At 29.3% G+C, this 15,234-nt stretch overlaps 2 protein-coding genes across 2 annotated transcripts; one reads left to right on the plus strand and one right to left on the minus strand.

The window, feature by feature from the left end:
* Positions 1 to 8,224: 8,224 nt before the first annotated feature.
* On the plus strand, positions 8,225 to 8,899 carry LOC132936424 (uncharacterized). Its single transcript, XM_061003151.1, has one exon. The coding sequence runs from the start codon at positions 8,225 to 8,227 to the stop codon at positions 8,897 to 8,899; it is 675 nt and encodes a 224-aa protein (XP_060859134.1).
* A 2,391-nt stretch (positions 8,900 to 11,290) lies between these two features.
* LOC132936430 (kelch-like protein 2) lies at positions 11,291 to 11,808 on the minus strand. Its single transcript, XM_061003160.1, has 2 exons — positions 11,562 to 11,808; positions 11,291 to 11,478 (listed from the first exon to the last, which is right to left on the minus strand). Exons 1-2 carry the CDS (start codon positions 11,746 to 11,748, stop codon positions 11,291 to 11,293), a joined length of 375 nt encoding a protein of 124 aa, XP_060859143.1. The 5' UTR covers positions 11,749 to 11,808.
* Between the last annotated feature and the right edge of the window lie 3,426 nt (positions 11,809 to 15,234).

Consider the following 15,234-nt stretch of genomic DNA (forward strand, 5'->3'; position numbering starts at 1 on the left):
ACTTGGGCGTTCTTTTCACTGCTGATCTGAACTTCCGCCCTCACATTGACTCCATCTGCTGCCGAGCCCTCAAATCGCTTGGCTTCGTAATGCGCACCATGAATGAGTTCAAGCTGTCTGGATCTCTCAAGACTGTCTACTGCTCTTTAGTCCGAAGCATGCTAGAGTATGCGTCTGTGCTCTGGGACCCGTTTGTAGTAACTGATTCTTGCCACTTAGAGCGAGTACAAAGGCGCTTTCTGTCGTCTGCAGCTTACATGCTAAAAATTGTCCATCCTCCTCATGACTATACTCCAGTATTGCGCGCACTTGGCCTTACATCTTTAGCAGATAGGCGCGTTAAAGCTAATCTGGCCTTTTTAAAAAAATTAATCGATGGTTCCTTAAACGCCCCTTCACTGCTCGTCCAAGTAAACTTTAAAGTTCCTCATCGGGCCACAAGGTCTCGAGTTCCTTTTGCTGTACCTCTCCACTCACTGTACCAATTACGGTAAAAACAAACCAATTGACCGCATGATGCGGTTGGCTAACGAGGACCCCTCCTTTCTCAGTTTACCTTAATATTCTGTTATTTTTGTACATTTGTTGTATGTAATTTTACTTGTGTCCTAATTATTTTAGTTTATATTTACTGTGCCTGTAATTCTGCTGTATTTTTTAGGCCATCACTCCTTGTATATGTTAGCTATCTTATTTTACTGAATTATTGTTATGTACTATACTAAATAAGGAATTTTTTATTCCGTGAATTAATTAATAAATAAATAAATAAATAAATAAATAAATAAATAATATGTTCTCCCCCCCCCTGACCCCGCACTCAGCAGTGTTTGCACACTCGACCCGCAGCCGCTGGCGGCTGTTGTCGCTGTCACCGTCGTCGTTGTCGAAACCGGTATCGCACACAGTGCTTTCTGACCCCCAAGACAATTGTAAAACAATTCCCGCTCAAGCACGACACTGACCTGCCCCACTACAAATCAACAACAACGCCGGGCCATAGCCGATCTCCGTCACCATCATACCATTCATTTTTATACTTCTCTCAACGGCTCGACTGGTCAACTTTTTTTCACGGCTCTTCACTCATCACTTAGACGTAACACGAACAATTTGTCACCAAACACGTTTTCATCGTCGACAAGAAGTCAACCACCATACCTTTTCGGTGTGTAGCCGTTGTTTGTTTTGTTTGACACCCACGTCACGCCGTCATGATGAGCTAAGTACACTCACGAGGGCCCGGGCGACGGGCGAGGCTACCCAACCAACTTCAGTCAACATCGGAACACCAGTACACCACACGTCGTAATAATATGTCTAATTTTTCCCCCTGCCACCCCTTCCATGCACATAGGCCACAGATCATGTAAAACTAACTTTATATAATCTGTGTGTTATCCAGTGAGGCGTCGCAAGACGCGGGTCCTTTTTTATCCACATTCCCCTTTGTATGAAACATCCCGGCTGTAACGAGCCTCCACACACACATTTTCCCGGTAACCCCGTGAGGACACACAATGAATAATATGGTGTGCCGCCTCCAGTGGGCCGGACAAAATGCGCCGAAAATTCTTATTTATTTTGTAATTGCCATGTGCCCATGTAAGAAATAAATAAAACCTCATGATTACCCTAACACTACTATCGTTTGAAACAATCTTTTTTTTTCCCCTTTAAAATAAATCTTCCGCATTCACTTTCAGATGCGTGTACAAAGCCTATAAGCTCCACCGACTTGGCCCTCGCGTCACACGCGGTGCGGCTCATAGGTCACGACAAAAGTGTTCCCCTTTTGTCGTGGGTAGTTTTTGGTAGCCTTCAAACTACCAAATTCTTACAAACATAAAATAATTTCATATAAAAAAACTCAATTTTTATATTTTTAAGATTTTTTGGTTACAGAATAACCTACTTCTGTGAAACTTGTTTCAAATTTTCAATCCTTAGCTATAAAAGTTAAACATTTCATATATTTTAACTACAAAATCGTTTTTAAATTTGATTAATAGTTGTCAAAAATCGATCTTTAAATACTAATAAAAAAAATGATGACTATGTATTTTTAATATTTCTCAACTACTACTGTAACATTGTAACAGGAGATTTGTATTAAATTTTCAAGATTTTTGATCAAATGACAAAAAATGTTATTGATATCAACTGCTCTAAACGAGTGAACATTTTTAAAAATTATAATATGGTTCATAGCGATTAATGCTAATATAAACATTCAGTGAAAAAATTCATATATCTACGGTAATTTGTTTTAAAGTTTTAGGTACACCAAAAACCAAAATAATTTTTTTCGAAAACCGATTTTACATAAAAATTACCGTTTTCCTTAATTTTTATTTGTTTTTCTCGGTGCTTTTGAAAACTACTCGGAATTTTAAGTTTTGGCCATCTCATTGCACCAACTAGATACACGTTCCCGTCGAACAAGATACTGAAGTTGAAAATCGAAAAATATATCAACTACTTATCGTGTATACTAGGACAAATAAAAAAATAAAACTCACATCATTATTAAAATCAATACATTCATCGCTCCGCTTCGAATCTAAAATGTGGGTCGATCGATCCCTCGTAGTCGGGTTGTACATATTAGGGTAATCCGAATATTTTTTCAGTGTGAAAATCGTGATAATTGTCAACACGTCTTATCGAATTGGAAATAGAAACAGTAGATTATGACAAAGAAAACGCGCTTTTCTGAGGTCCTTAAATTAACTTAACTACCTTCAACGTTTCCACTATGTTTCAACGTCATAATATAAGAATGTAGGGTTCGGGTCTTCTTGCATTTTCTTGTTATTTTATGGTTGACGTTGATTATTCTAGATAAGTAAGTTAAACATTTGCTTAATGAAATGGTGAAAAAAATACAAAGTTTGAATTTTCATATTTCGTATTATTTATATCCATTATTTCAACTACTTATCTTGTACACAGACACAAACAATTTTAAAAACAAATCATTACACAAATCGTAAATTCGCTAATAGATTCATTATAGGTCGTTTCACTATAATTAGTTTAATACTAACTATGTTAAATATGATCAGTTGATCGTAAATTTGCTATACAAGACGGAGACAATAAAATGCCCATGTTACGTTTCACGTCCACTGAATTCGTGCTTATGGAGTCAGCGTTTACGAAGTTTCGGACTTCAGTAAAATTTAAATTCCCGCCACATCGGCCAGAAGTACTGCATACACTAGACAACAGTTCTGACTTATCACTAAGATAGTAATAATTGTTATCAAATGAAGAACAACATAATATTATTTTATTGTTCGACGAATTTTGAATCTTTCGATTATTAGGTGGGTATTTGAAATTTCAACAGAAATACAGCCTCCATTCGTAGAGAGTTGTATTCATACGTTTTAGTAAAAAATTTCCATGCATAAGTGTATTCTTTTTAGTAAAACATCTAAACATCTTACGTTAATTTTCATTAATAAGTAAGATTGTCTAGTTGTACCGTTTATATCTCTTAATAATATAGGGTCAGAATAATTTGCTATTTTGTTCACAAATATAGATTTGCAAACAATGAAAATACAAGGAAATAATGCCCATAAATCTTCAAATTAAAAAATTACCAAATTTATATCTGGCACAGAATCTGCGGTAATATTTTCACAACCAGTGATTATAAACAAGGCTCAGTCAATAGTAGATAATATGGCCAGAGGCTGTCTCAAAACATAATCCAAACCATTTGTCAGGGATAGAGAAGTAAAATTAACAATATAAAATAAATTTTAATAATTTACAGTAACACTGGTACTACTCTGAGCACGATTAGTAAATCATCTAAGAGGTAAAATCTTTTAATATTCTTATTTATATATCTTATGATATTCATGTATTGGGTATTTAGATATTTTTTACAACTTGACATTTTCAGAAAATTATATTTCTCTGACGATGAGTTTGAAGAACATGAACACACAAAAACAAGGATTTGGAGTCGTTACAGTTGATGATTTTAATTCACACAGAAAAGCTTGGAAACTGAATAATGTCTAATCACACACACTTATGTAAGTTTATTACTCAAATCTCTGATTTTAAATGTTTGCCAACATCAAAAGTTACTCAGTCGTTTATCTTTTTTAGTTCATATAGTGGACTATACTTATTATGGTTTTCAAAACCGAAATATATGATGTACCACATCCCAGGAACCAGGAAGTCGCGTCAATGTATTGACAATTTTTCAGACGTTGACTTTCTTGAAGATAATTCATTACGGACGTACAAATTGAACGATACTCGTTGATCATTTAAATTTTTTTTTAAGACTTGGTTGTTATATTTATTACTTAAGTATCTCGTAATAATTATAGAATTGTGTCTTGTTATGTTATTTTGAAATCATTTATACTTTTTATTGTCTACTATGTTGTTCTCAAATAATTAAAATGTCTAGTGACAAATGTGCATATTTTAACTGCACAAATACACGTAGAAATACATCAAATATAGTATTCCATCCTTTTCCATCAAACGAAGAAAGGTCCAAAATATGGATAGTTAATTCTGGTAAGTAGGCAATTAACATTTTAAATTTATCTATAATATAAATAAAATCTGCAATAATATGGAAAAACATTTTTTAATTTAGGAAATATTAAACTAGAGTCTCTAAGTTCTAAAAAGTTAAAAAAGAAGTTTGTATGTTCATCTCATTTCGAAAAAAATGCCTATTCTAATCCCACAGACCCAAAATCACGACTAAACCGTAATGCAGTACCAAACAAATATATAAGTAAGAACAAATCATATTTTTGTGTATTTTATTTTTGACACAAATAATATAAATTAAAAAATGTTAGATGAGTTAATAGATGATAATGTTCCCAAAACAAATACGACTGTTGAAAAATCACCCATAAATTGGACATGGCAGGTATCAAATCAAAATACTGCCGAAGGTAGATAATAGGTATACATATTATTATAATAATAATATATTTATTTAAATTTAACACTTTTATTTATTTTTAGTTGCATACATACAAGTTGACAAAACAATCATAACGACACCAAAAAAATCACGACATCGTCGTCAACAATTTACAGATGAAACGTTTGAAGGTCAGTATAATTTAAATTTATTGTTAATTTTTAGTTGGTACTAAAGAATGACAACAAAAAAAATCTGAGGACCTGTACGAGTATGATAAAATCTATTTTACTATATATTTTTAACTTTTAAAAATGTGTAAATCTTAGATCCAGAGTGAAGTGATTAATTTACCTATTGATTTTACAATGATGTGTGTTTTTTTTATTTTTTCAATTTTTTTTTTCTATAAATATCAATAAAATTGTATTTGTTGGATAAAAAAGTTTGAAAATTTAATAGAAGGCTCCTTATATATTATATCAAATGTAGATAAAAATAATTAAAAATCTGGTCACAATTTTTTTTTATAAACATTTCTAGTTCAATACTTGACAAAATACGTAAAAATCGTGAAACATGCAAATTATTTTGAATTAGAAATTCATAAAATTTTTCCTTTTAAATTTTAAATTTTAAAATTGAATACAAGATTCATTGTTAGGTCATATAGCTTTATCAAAAAAAAAAAAAAATGTCTATATGAAAGTCAAATTAAATTTTTCAATATTTGTATATTCACCCGATTTCTCATGTGGCGATTTTCTTATTTTGTTGTAATGCAAAAACCAATAACCGTAAACACTTGAATTAATTTACACAACATATTTATTATATCATTTTCCAAATTTTAAATTTTAAAATTTTCCAAATTTTTATAGTATTTTCTATACTTGATTTTCAAAATATTTTGACTTCTTTCGAGTGGTTAACGGACAATTTACAATTTTAATTTTTTAGTTTTAATAAATTTTAGTTGTTGTCAAAAAGCTTGAAAAATTAATATAAGGCTCCTGATATATTGTTACAATAGCAGTTGAAAAATATTAAAAATACATAGGCACACTTTTTTTTATAAGCATGAATTTTAAAGTTAGAATTTACCAAAATCTCGAAAATTATCAATCATTATAATTAAAAAATTTATAATAAATTCAGTTTACAAAATTAAGGATTGAAAATTTAAAACCAAGGTTCTCATAAATAGTTCATACAGTAACCAAAAAATCTAAAAAATATATAAACACAGTTATATTTTGCAGACATTTTAATTTCAAAATTGGACGAAGTTATACATATTAAAACCAAGAATAACGATTTTAATTATCTTGTTGTCATTTAAAAATATTATTCGTGGATATATGAAAACTTTAGAGTATTTATTTATTTATATGTTTTATATATTTATATATATTTTATACACACAATGACTTTCTCAAATGTAATTTTTTTTTGGAAAATGAAAAATTTAATATCATAAAATATGTCTACCTATTAATAGTAATATTATAGGCTGACATACCGTCTTCGCTCAAAATAGTTTTTCGTATACAATAATATTATATCATCGAATTCAAATTTAGTACTATCCATTACAGTGACCCACTTGTAACCTAGTACAGTAAAGCGACATCCACTTGCTCACCTTTTTTCAACTAAATGTTATGGAAATTCAAAGCGTTTGATTTAATTTTGGAGGAATTATTACAAAGTTTTATGTAGTATTTCTTGTATATATTTTTAATTAGTAAATAATTTTGTTTAAGGGTTGATACCTTCACCAAAAACGTTGATAGTAATGACACCAAAACGTAAATATGAAGTTTCTGATTCTTGCTCAAATATTCGTGCACCTGGTTCACTAATTTTTGAAAACAGTCCATCGAGTTCAATAGCTACACCTACAACTAAATCTTGGGTATCAGCACCAGATTTTCACAGTCCTATGCCAAAAATGAGACAAATAAAAAACCCAAAAAATGCGCACTTCAACAAGAGTTAATTATGATTCGAAAACTTTTAAAAAGAAAACGTTCTATAATTTCGGCATTAAAACAGAAAAAAAAAACAAAAAGCAGAAATCTAATGTGAATGATTTATTTAAAACATTTAATTTCCATCTAAAAACTCAAGAAGTTTAGTATCAATGCAATTGTTACACAAGAATCGTAAACCTTGGTCAGGTAATGAAAAAAAAGTTGCATTATCATTATATTATAAGTCACCTTCGACTTATAAATACATGCGAAGACTGAAATTGTATTGCCGTCTATAAGTACAGTGACACGTTGGCTACGGTCGATTAACTATTCCACTGGATTTTCAGCCAAATATTTAGAACAAATAAGATTAAAAGTTTTAAATATGGATTATAATGAAAAGAAATGTGTTCTTCTGTTAGATGAAGTTTATATAATAAAATTTTAGATTTTAAATTTTAGACTGCTATTTTAGAACTATATGAACAAGAAAAAGTAGACATGCAAATCTATCGGTCAAATAAAGATAATTTTTTAATGATAAATCGACTAACGCAAGATATATTAGAAAATCTATTTTCAGTGATACGACAAAAAAATGGCTACAACAGAAACCCCACAGCCCGCACGATTCGCTGTTGTTTGGGGCATATATGTACATATATTTTGATGAAATGTTTGAAAACATGTTGTAATAATAATTATTGTGAATCGGATAACGATGAATTTATAACTGTTGAAGTATTAAAGGATGCTCCTGTAGAAAACTTAATTTTATCAGAAAACGATGAATTGTCAAATGAAAATTATTTTCACGAAACAACCGATTCTGACAATAGTTCAAAGTCAAATGAAGGTATTTATGATGTTGACTTATCACTGGAGACGTGTTCAATAACTTATTTTTCTGGTTATTTAGCAAAAAAATGTTTTGAATTTAATTGTGCCAACTGTAATTTAATCAAACCAAATGAACACTTAGCTGACAAAAAAGAACTTTTAATTATACACAAGGTGTTCGATCATGTACAACAATTACAAGGCTTAAAAGATGGATTACGCCCATAACTGCGAAAGGATGGCCTAATAGTGGTAGGAGGAAGACTTGAAAATGCAGACCTTGATGAGAACCAGATACACCCAATTGTTTTACCAGCAAAACATAAGATAACAAGATTAATTTTTGAGGACTATCATCAAGCACTCCTTCACTGTGGACCGCAAATGCTACTAGCAGAAGTTAGACTATGTTACTGGCCCCTGAGAGGTTACACGCTGTATCAATTACGTTCGTGCGAGACCAAGATTTGAAACCCCAATTATGGCTCCTTTACCAAAACAAAGAGTGCAAATGTCTCGTCCATTTACAACAACTGGTGTAGATTTTGCAGGGCCATTACAAATTCAAATAGGTATACGTCGTATCACAACAAAAAAGACATGGATAGCAGTATTTATATGCTTTGCTACGAGAGCCATACACTTAGAACCCGTGGTAGGCTTAACGAGCGAAGCATTCCTTGCAGCCTTACGTAGGTTTATGGCCAGACGTGGAAAAAGCACCAAGATTTACAGCGATAATGCAACAAATTCCGTGGGTGTGCAGAAGGAGCTAAAGGCGTACTTAGAAGACAGTGAGAGGTATATGGCCATCGAAGGAGTTCAATGGCACTTCAATCCACCATCGGTGCCACACTTCGGTGGTCTTTGGGAAAATGCTGTAAAAAGTACAAAGCATCACCTATATAGAGTAATCAAGGATAGCCGGCTGAATCTAGAGGAGTTGCTGACATTGCTATGCCAGATTGAGGCATGTGTCAACTCACGGCCTATGACACCGCTAAGTAGTGATTCAGGAGAACCCAACGCTCTTACACCAGCTCACTTCCTCATCGGGGGTCCACTGCTCCTACCACATGAACCTGAAAATCCAAGTGAGACAGTTAGCAATCTCCGCCGCTGGAGACACGTTCAAGGATTAATGCAGATATTCTAGAGGCGCTGGCACAAGAAGTATCTACCACAGCTCCAGGTTCGAGGTCGATGGGTAACACCAAGGAAAACCATGAGCGTAGACGACATAGTAGTTATAAGGGAAGACTGCACACCACCAACCAAATAGAAATTAGGATGCATAATGCAAGTAGCGATGGAGTAGTCAGAGTGGTAACCTTACGGACGTCGACTCAAGCAGAGGTACGCCGACCGGTCGCAAATTTCATAAAATGAAATTGGGAAAAACAATAATAAAGGTATTTGATGGGGATCTAAAGGTATATTTATTTTAATATTTATGGTAAAAACAAAACAATAATTAAGTTATGGCCAAGAAAAGCAATATCGGCATAAAAACTTTGCCGCAAATAAAAAGGTCACCTTAAAAAAACACATACATAATAATTAGAACAACTGCATTTTCGCAGGGTACTTGCACGGTACCTATGCGGTTACCGGCGTACATAAATAATAATACCAATAATAATAATACACGTAGTACACTACCGTAGGTACTATACACGGAACAAAACACAAAATACCGGCCAAGGTGTAGTATAAATAATCAAAAAATCGTTATAATAATAATGTTACCAAATTCTGTGCGTGTGTGTCCGAGCACCATCACCAGGACGTCCTCGGTGAAGCGGTGTGTCTACTCGCTCGACATGTTGTCCGGCAGAGACGCAAAATAAAAGTAAAAAGCTTAGATACGAGCGTCGGACGCGTCGCACATCAACACGGAAAAAAAACAATATTATATAATGATTTGGTAATGAGTTGTAATTGGCCGGTATTTGTATTACATTGGAATAGTACAGATAATTACTCAGTAATCTGATTGAATTATTTTATATTGTAGTATAGATATTAAAATATACATAGTATTAAAATATTACATTAGTATATTACCTTCCATTGTATCAAAATGTAATACTTCAGATTCAATTTCTTTCCGTGATTAGATTTTAAATGTAAAATATATCCAGCCATGGTATCGAACGATTTCAGACAATGTTCAAATGAATATAATATGTTTAAACCACGAGATTTTTGTTGTACGTGTCATTTGACATGATGGATTAATTTTTTTTCACATTAAATGAACTGTTACAACTATTAATTAACTTTTTTTTTTTATCTCATCGTAGGAAAATAACTAGTTTTGGTATAAAGTAAAACAATTTAATAACAAATGCACAGACTATATTATTTTATGAATTATACAACTGTTTTAGATTATTGTTATAGCTGTACCTTACATACAGATTTATTAAAAACAATTAAAGAGTAGTTGAATCTTGAAATATGATTTTTTTCCATATGTTTCCATTAAAATACAATAGAAATATAGAATAGAATATAGAGTATAATATAGTAGGTACCTATTTAATCATATTCTACTCAAAAAATATAAATTAATATACTGCTGCAAGTTCTGTTATAAAGCAAACTTGTGAAGTTAATAATTATTTTCAATTTTAAATGTTGTCTAATTTAAATGTTTCTTTATTGAATTTGAAAGAAAGTGTTTAAAACATTGATATAAAAAAGAAAATATTTACAGTTCACATTAAAATATTAAATATTAAAATGTTACTTCAAAAATATTTTTACAGTCCTAATCTCATCAGTTTATTAAAAGTAGCAATCAAACTATTAGAACTAATAGAAGTGTTCAAAATGACAGAATTACTTAATTAATCCTGGCGGTTCTCTGAAATATCAGAAATATAAATGCAAATAATATACAGTTCATAAATCATAATAGGACAATTTTTGTAAATTACTTTTTACAAATAACTTTAATTTTAACAAAATAACTAAGTTAAGTTACAATTATTTATAAAAAGAAATAACTTAGTTACTAATTAAATTATTTTCTACATTCTATTTTTTTGCAGTTGTGTACATATTACGGCAGTCACAATGTTGCCGGTAGAGCGTACTACTACCTACAACATAATAAGACATTATCTGTGGTATTATTTCTATGAAAGTAATTTATTTTACTATTGGTTATACTGTTAGTTGGAATAATTATTGCCAAAGACATGTCATTGTGTGTATAAATTATAATATACTTGAATAATTCCAAGTGTCAACTAATATTATTTTTAAATTAAAACAAGATAACAAAAATCGTAAAAATAGTAAAAATATCTCTGAAGAAAATTGGTTTAGGTATATATTTTAAAATTTTTTGGTTGCATTATTAACTATTTCTGAGAAACCATAATTTAAATGTCCAAATCTTAGCTATAGAAATTGAACATTAAAGTTGTAAAATTAAAAAAAAAATTCATGTGTTGTATATGCTATACATAGTGAAAGATACTATAATGCAAAATATTAAAACATTTATAAATTGTGCTGAAAAAAAAAATGAATGCTAACCAGTTGTAAAATGCTTTGGCCTATTAATGGCGACTACTCCAGGGGAATAGCGCATCAAATTCATTTTTGATGTGACCATAGCCCAGGTATTGGTGTTTGGGTTGTAATATTCTGCAGAATTCAAAATAGAAGTTTCGTTCATTCCACCGATGACATACAATAAACCATTTAATGCGACTACATCTATAATGAAAAATTAAATTAAATTCAAAATATATAAAAAAAAGTTTCATAAAATAGTTCACATTTATTCAACAAAAAGTTACCTGCATACTTTTGAGGCAAAAGTATGTCTGCAATAGTTTTCCAAACACCTGTACTTGGTCTGTATTTTTCAACACTACTCAAAAGGTTTGATCTATTACGACCGCTTACAACATACAGTTCACCGTTAAAAACTCCTACACCGGCAAAACTGCGATGTTCACACATGTTTGCGATTGGTGTCCACATATCAATACTGGGATTATAACACTCAACAGTGTTTAAGGCCTGTAATGATTGATCAAAACCTCCTACCTACAAAATTTAATTAATACAAATTATTGTGGAATAAAAATACCTCACACTTAAAAGAAATCCCGGAGTAAAATATTATTGCATTTTTCTTATTAATTACAAAAATGTTTCTATTATTAATTATTAATTTCAATATAACACAGGTATGAAAACGTTAAGAAATTAAAAATATTATAATTTATTGTATATTATTTATATTAATTAATTATTCAACAAATATAATACAAAATTTAAATCATAAAAAAAATATTTGTTTATCGTAAATATAAAAGATCATGCAGGACTAAGACTAATAAAAGTTAAGTAGTAAAAAAAAATGAATTAAACTAAAATAATTAAGCTATATTAAATGTAAACATTTAATAAAGTTGATTATTGTTTTTCGTGTTTATTATATTAACAATATTAAAAACTAATAAGTAAGGTCATATTAAACAAGAGAATAATAATACTTTTTGTATAACATTAAGTATAAATCAGTAACAAAAATGTATTTGAGTTTTTGTACGCAAGTCTGGGCATAAATAGTTAAATAGTTAAAGTTAAGTTAATTTTAACTTTTTCAAATTTAATTTTTAACTTAACTTATTTTAATTGATATAAACTTAATAAATAATGAGTTGCTTTCAATCAAATTCAAGTTTAGTCAATATATAAATAATTAAATAGTAAATATAATAACCTAACCTAACCATTTACTAGAATAGGAAATATAGTTAAATTTATTTATTGTTCCAATAACCAGAATTCTTCAAGAAAAATAACTTAATTATACATTGAGAAATAGCCATTTCGGTGTATCGTATATATAAAAATATACCGTACCATACTGTGGTATACAAGAATATTGTAATAATAATAACAAAAATAATAATGAATAAATACTAATAAGTAATAACTATTATTCGGTGACTACTGATTATTCTAATTGTAAGTCATTTTTTTTATTGATTCTATTGATACTTATCATTTAATTCGTATAATAGTAATTAATATGTTATTTACTGATATTTTGCTAAATCTTATGTCATTCACTTCAACTGCATTTTCAAAAGGGTTTATCTTGTTTATTATATATAAATAAATAAATAAATAAATATTACCTATGTTTAACCCTTGGATCATGTTCATGGTACAGTATGGTAATTAAATATTTATGCCTATAACATACAATTCGATAAATTAAAGATAAACTTAAAATCATTTAACCCAAGTTTGTTATAAATTAAAACAGTGGGTATTAGTTTGCACAGATTGATTCAATAAATATATTTTTAATGCAGTTTATAGTAAATAAATAGTAATTAAATTTAGATAAATGATCATTGAAAGTTTCTCTCTAAATTGTAAAACTTTAAAAATGGACTTTTAGTAGGTACCCATTAATGATAGATAAATTATTCTTTTATATGATTTACTGAATATACATTTTAATTCTTTGAACACAAAAAAATGTTTTCCGTATTATATTGTTTATATAGTAAATATGACTAATATCACCTACCTATTATATTATTATAATTTTTTTTTTAATAACTATTGTGGTATCACCTGTTTAGAATTACATACGGTAAACCCTATTACACGTATTACCCTTGTAGGTACGCTCTAAGCACTCTCTCTAAATAAATTCATATTAGCACAATTAACTTGTTGAGACATGATGGTGTGTGTTTGTCAGTTCTATGTCCGTTCCTCAAAATCGAATGTCTATAAGGACCCCACAACAAGAGCGCTATTCATTGACTATAGATATATGTGTCTGAGCACTGTTCCAATCTAAAAGGTAAGAACGAAGAAGACTTGAAATAATATGCAATATTGTATTCATTATTCAATTGTTTCCTAAAATATTAATAAACCTTTAAAGATTCCAATTTAGGTATTTCTTATTATTATTTGTTCGGAGGTATTTAATATTGTCATTACTATACCGACGTATCTAAAGACAATATTTAAAAAAATATTTATATTAATTTAAAAAGTTATATCTATTCATACTGACCTACGTTACGCCGGTATTGACTTATAAGTGAATAATAGCTAAAACAATACTTTATGAATTAGAACTATATTATTATATTAATTTAAAGATACAATTTGGTTTTTCCAAAAACTAGTTCAACATAATACCATAGTATTACCAATTATGCAGAATACAATCAAGTATACTCTATACCAATAATTTTCACACCAACTATTTCTTCAAACAATTCAACGCATAAAATTAATATTCACTTAAAGTTGTGGTGAGAAGTGTTAGAATTTAAAACGCTCTACAGAACACAGTTTTTGAGTTATATAATTTGCTTTCTGGAGGTTAGGTACCTAGTGTGTAAATAAATTAATAAGGTAGTTCAACCCGATAAGACAAGATAATAATTACATATTTCGTAGTTGATTCCACGTTTATTTTATGTTATCATAATATTAATGTAATACCATTTAATAATAATAGCCAGTATATAGGTACTATTATTAGTATACTATATACAGTGGGTAACATAATGGCCTGACAAATAAAATTAAAAAATAAATAAGCATTATAGTTAGGTATATGTATCATAAAAATTATGAAAATTATAAGGAAAATAAATAATTTAAGAAACATCCTTACTTTACAAAATTCTAATAAGAATATTTAGAAAAAAGTTATTACATTTCAAATTAATTTACTTCAATAATATATTGATATTTAAAAAAATTATATATCTAAACTACTTGACTTAAATAAACGATTTTAACATTTTTCTAAAAATAATATTTACATTTACAAACTGACCAATCTAAATCCGTAGCATTCAAATTTAGTTTTCAATCTTTAGCTATAAAGGTTAAACATTTTATAATTTTTTGAATACGTCATAATCATTTTTTAGTTTTAAATTTGATAAATGTTATAAAAATTTGAACTTTAAATGCTATAAAAAAAAATTGTGCTTATGTATTTTTAATATTTTTCAACTGCTATTGTAACAATATAACAGGAGCGTTGTATTAAATGTTCACGCTATTTTACACAACAAATAAAATTGTATTGATATTTATAGAAAAAAAAACTAAAAAAATTGAAAACTGACAATGTCCGTAAATAGCTCAAAAAGAGTCAAAATATTTTCAACATTTTATGGTCTATAGAAAATGAAAATATAAACGTTCAGCGAAATTTGCATGTATTTACACTAATTCGGTTTTGAGTTACAATAAAATAACAAATTCGCTACATGAGAGATCAAGTGAAATTCCAATCTTTTAAAAATATGAACGTTCATAAAAATTTTATTTGATTATTTGCATGTAGACATTCTTTTTTTTTTATAAAGAAAACACATTTATGAGGAATCTTGTATTACAATTTCAAATCTTAGATTTAAAAAAAAAAAATTTGTATGAATACTCAACTCAAAAAAAAAAATATGC

The sequence above is a fragment of the Metopolophium dirhodum genome, chromosome 1, assembly GCF_019925205.1.
Source record: "Metopolophium dirhodum isolate CAU chromosome 1, ASM1992520v1, whole genome shotgun sequence".
Taxonomy (NCBI): Eukaryota; Metazoa; Arthropoda; class Insecta; order Hemiptera; family Aphididae; genus Metopolophium; species Metopolophium dirhodum.

What these genes read in the sequence shown, in the direction of transcription:
- LOC132936424 (XM_061003151.1), top strand. Translation starts at nt 8,225, where the DNA reads ATGGCTCCTTTACCAAAACAAAGAGTGCAAATGTCTCGTCCATTTACA.
- LOC132936430 (XM_061003160.1), bottom strand. Translation starts at nt 11,748, where the DNA reads ATGTGGACACCAATCGCAAACATGTGTGAACATCGCAGTTTTGCCGGT. An exon ending in TTTGCCTCAAAAGTATGCAG is followed by an intron (nt 11,479 to 11,561) that starts GTAACTTTTTGT and finishes TTTTCATTATAG; the next exon opens with ATGTAGTCGCATTAAATGGT.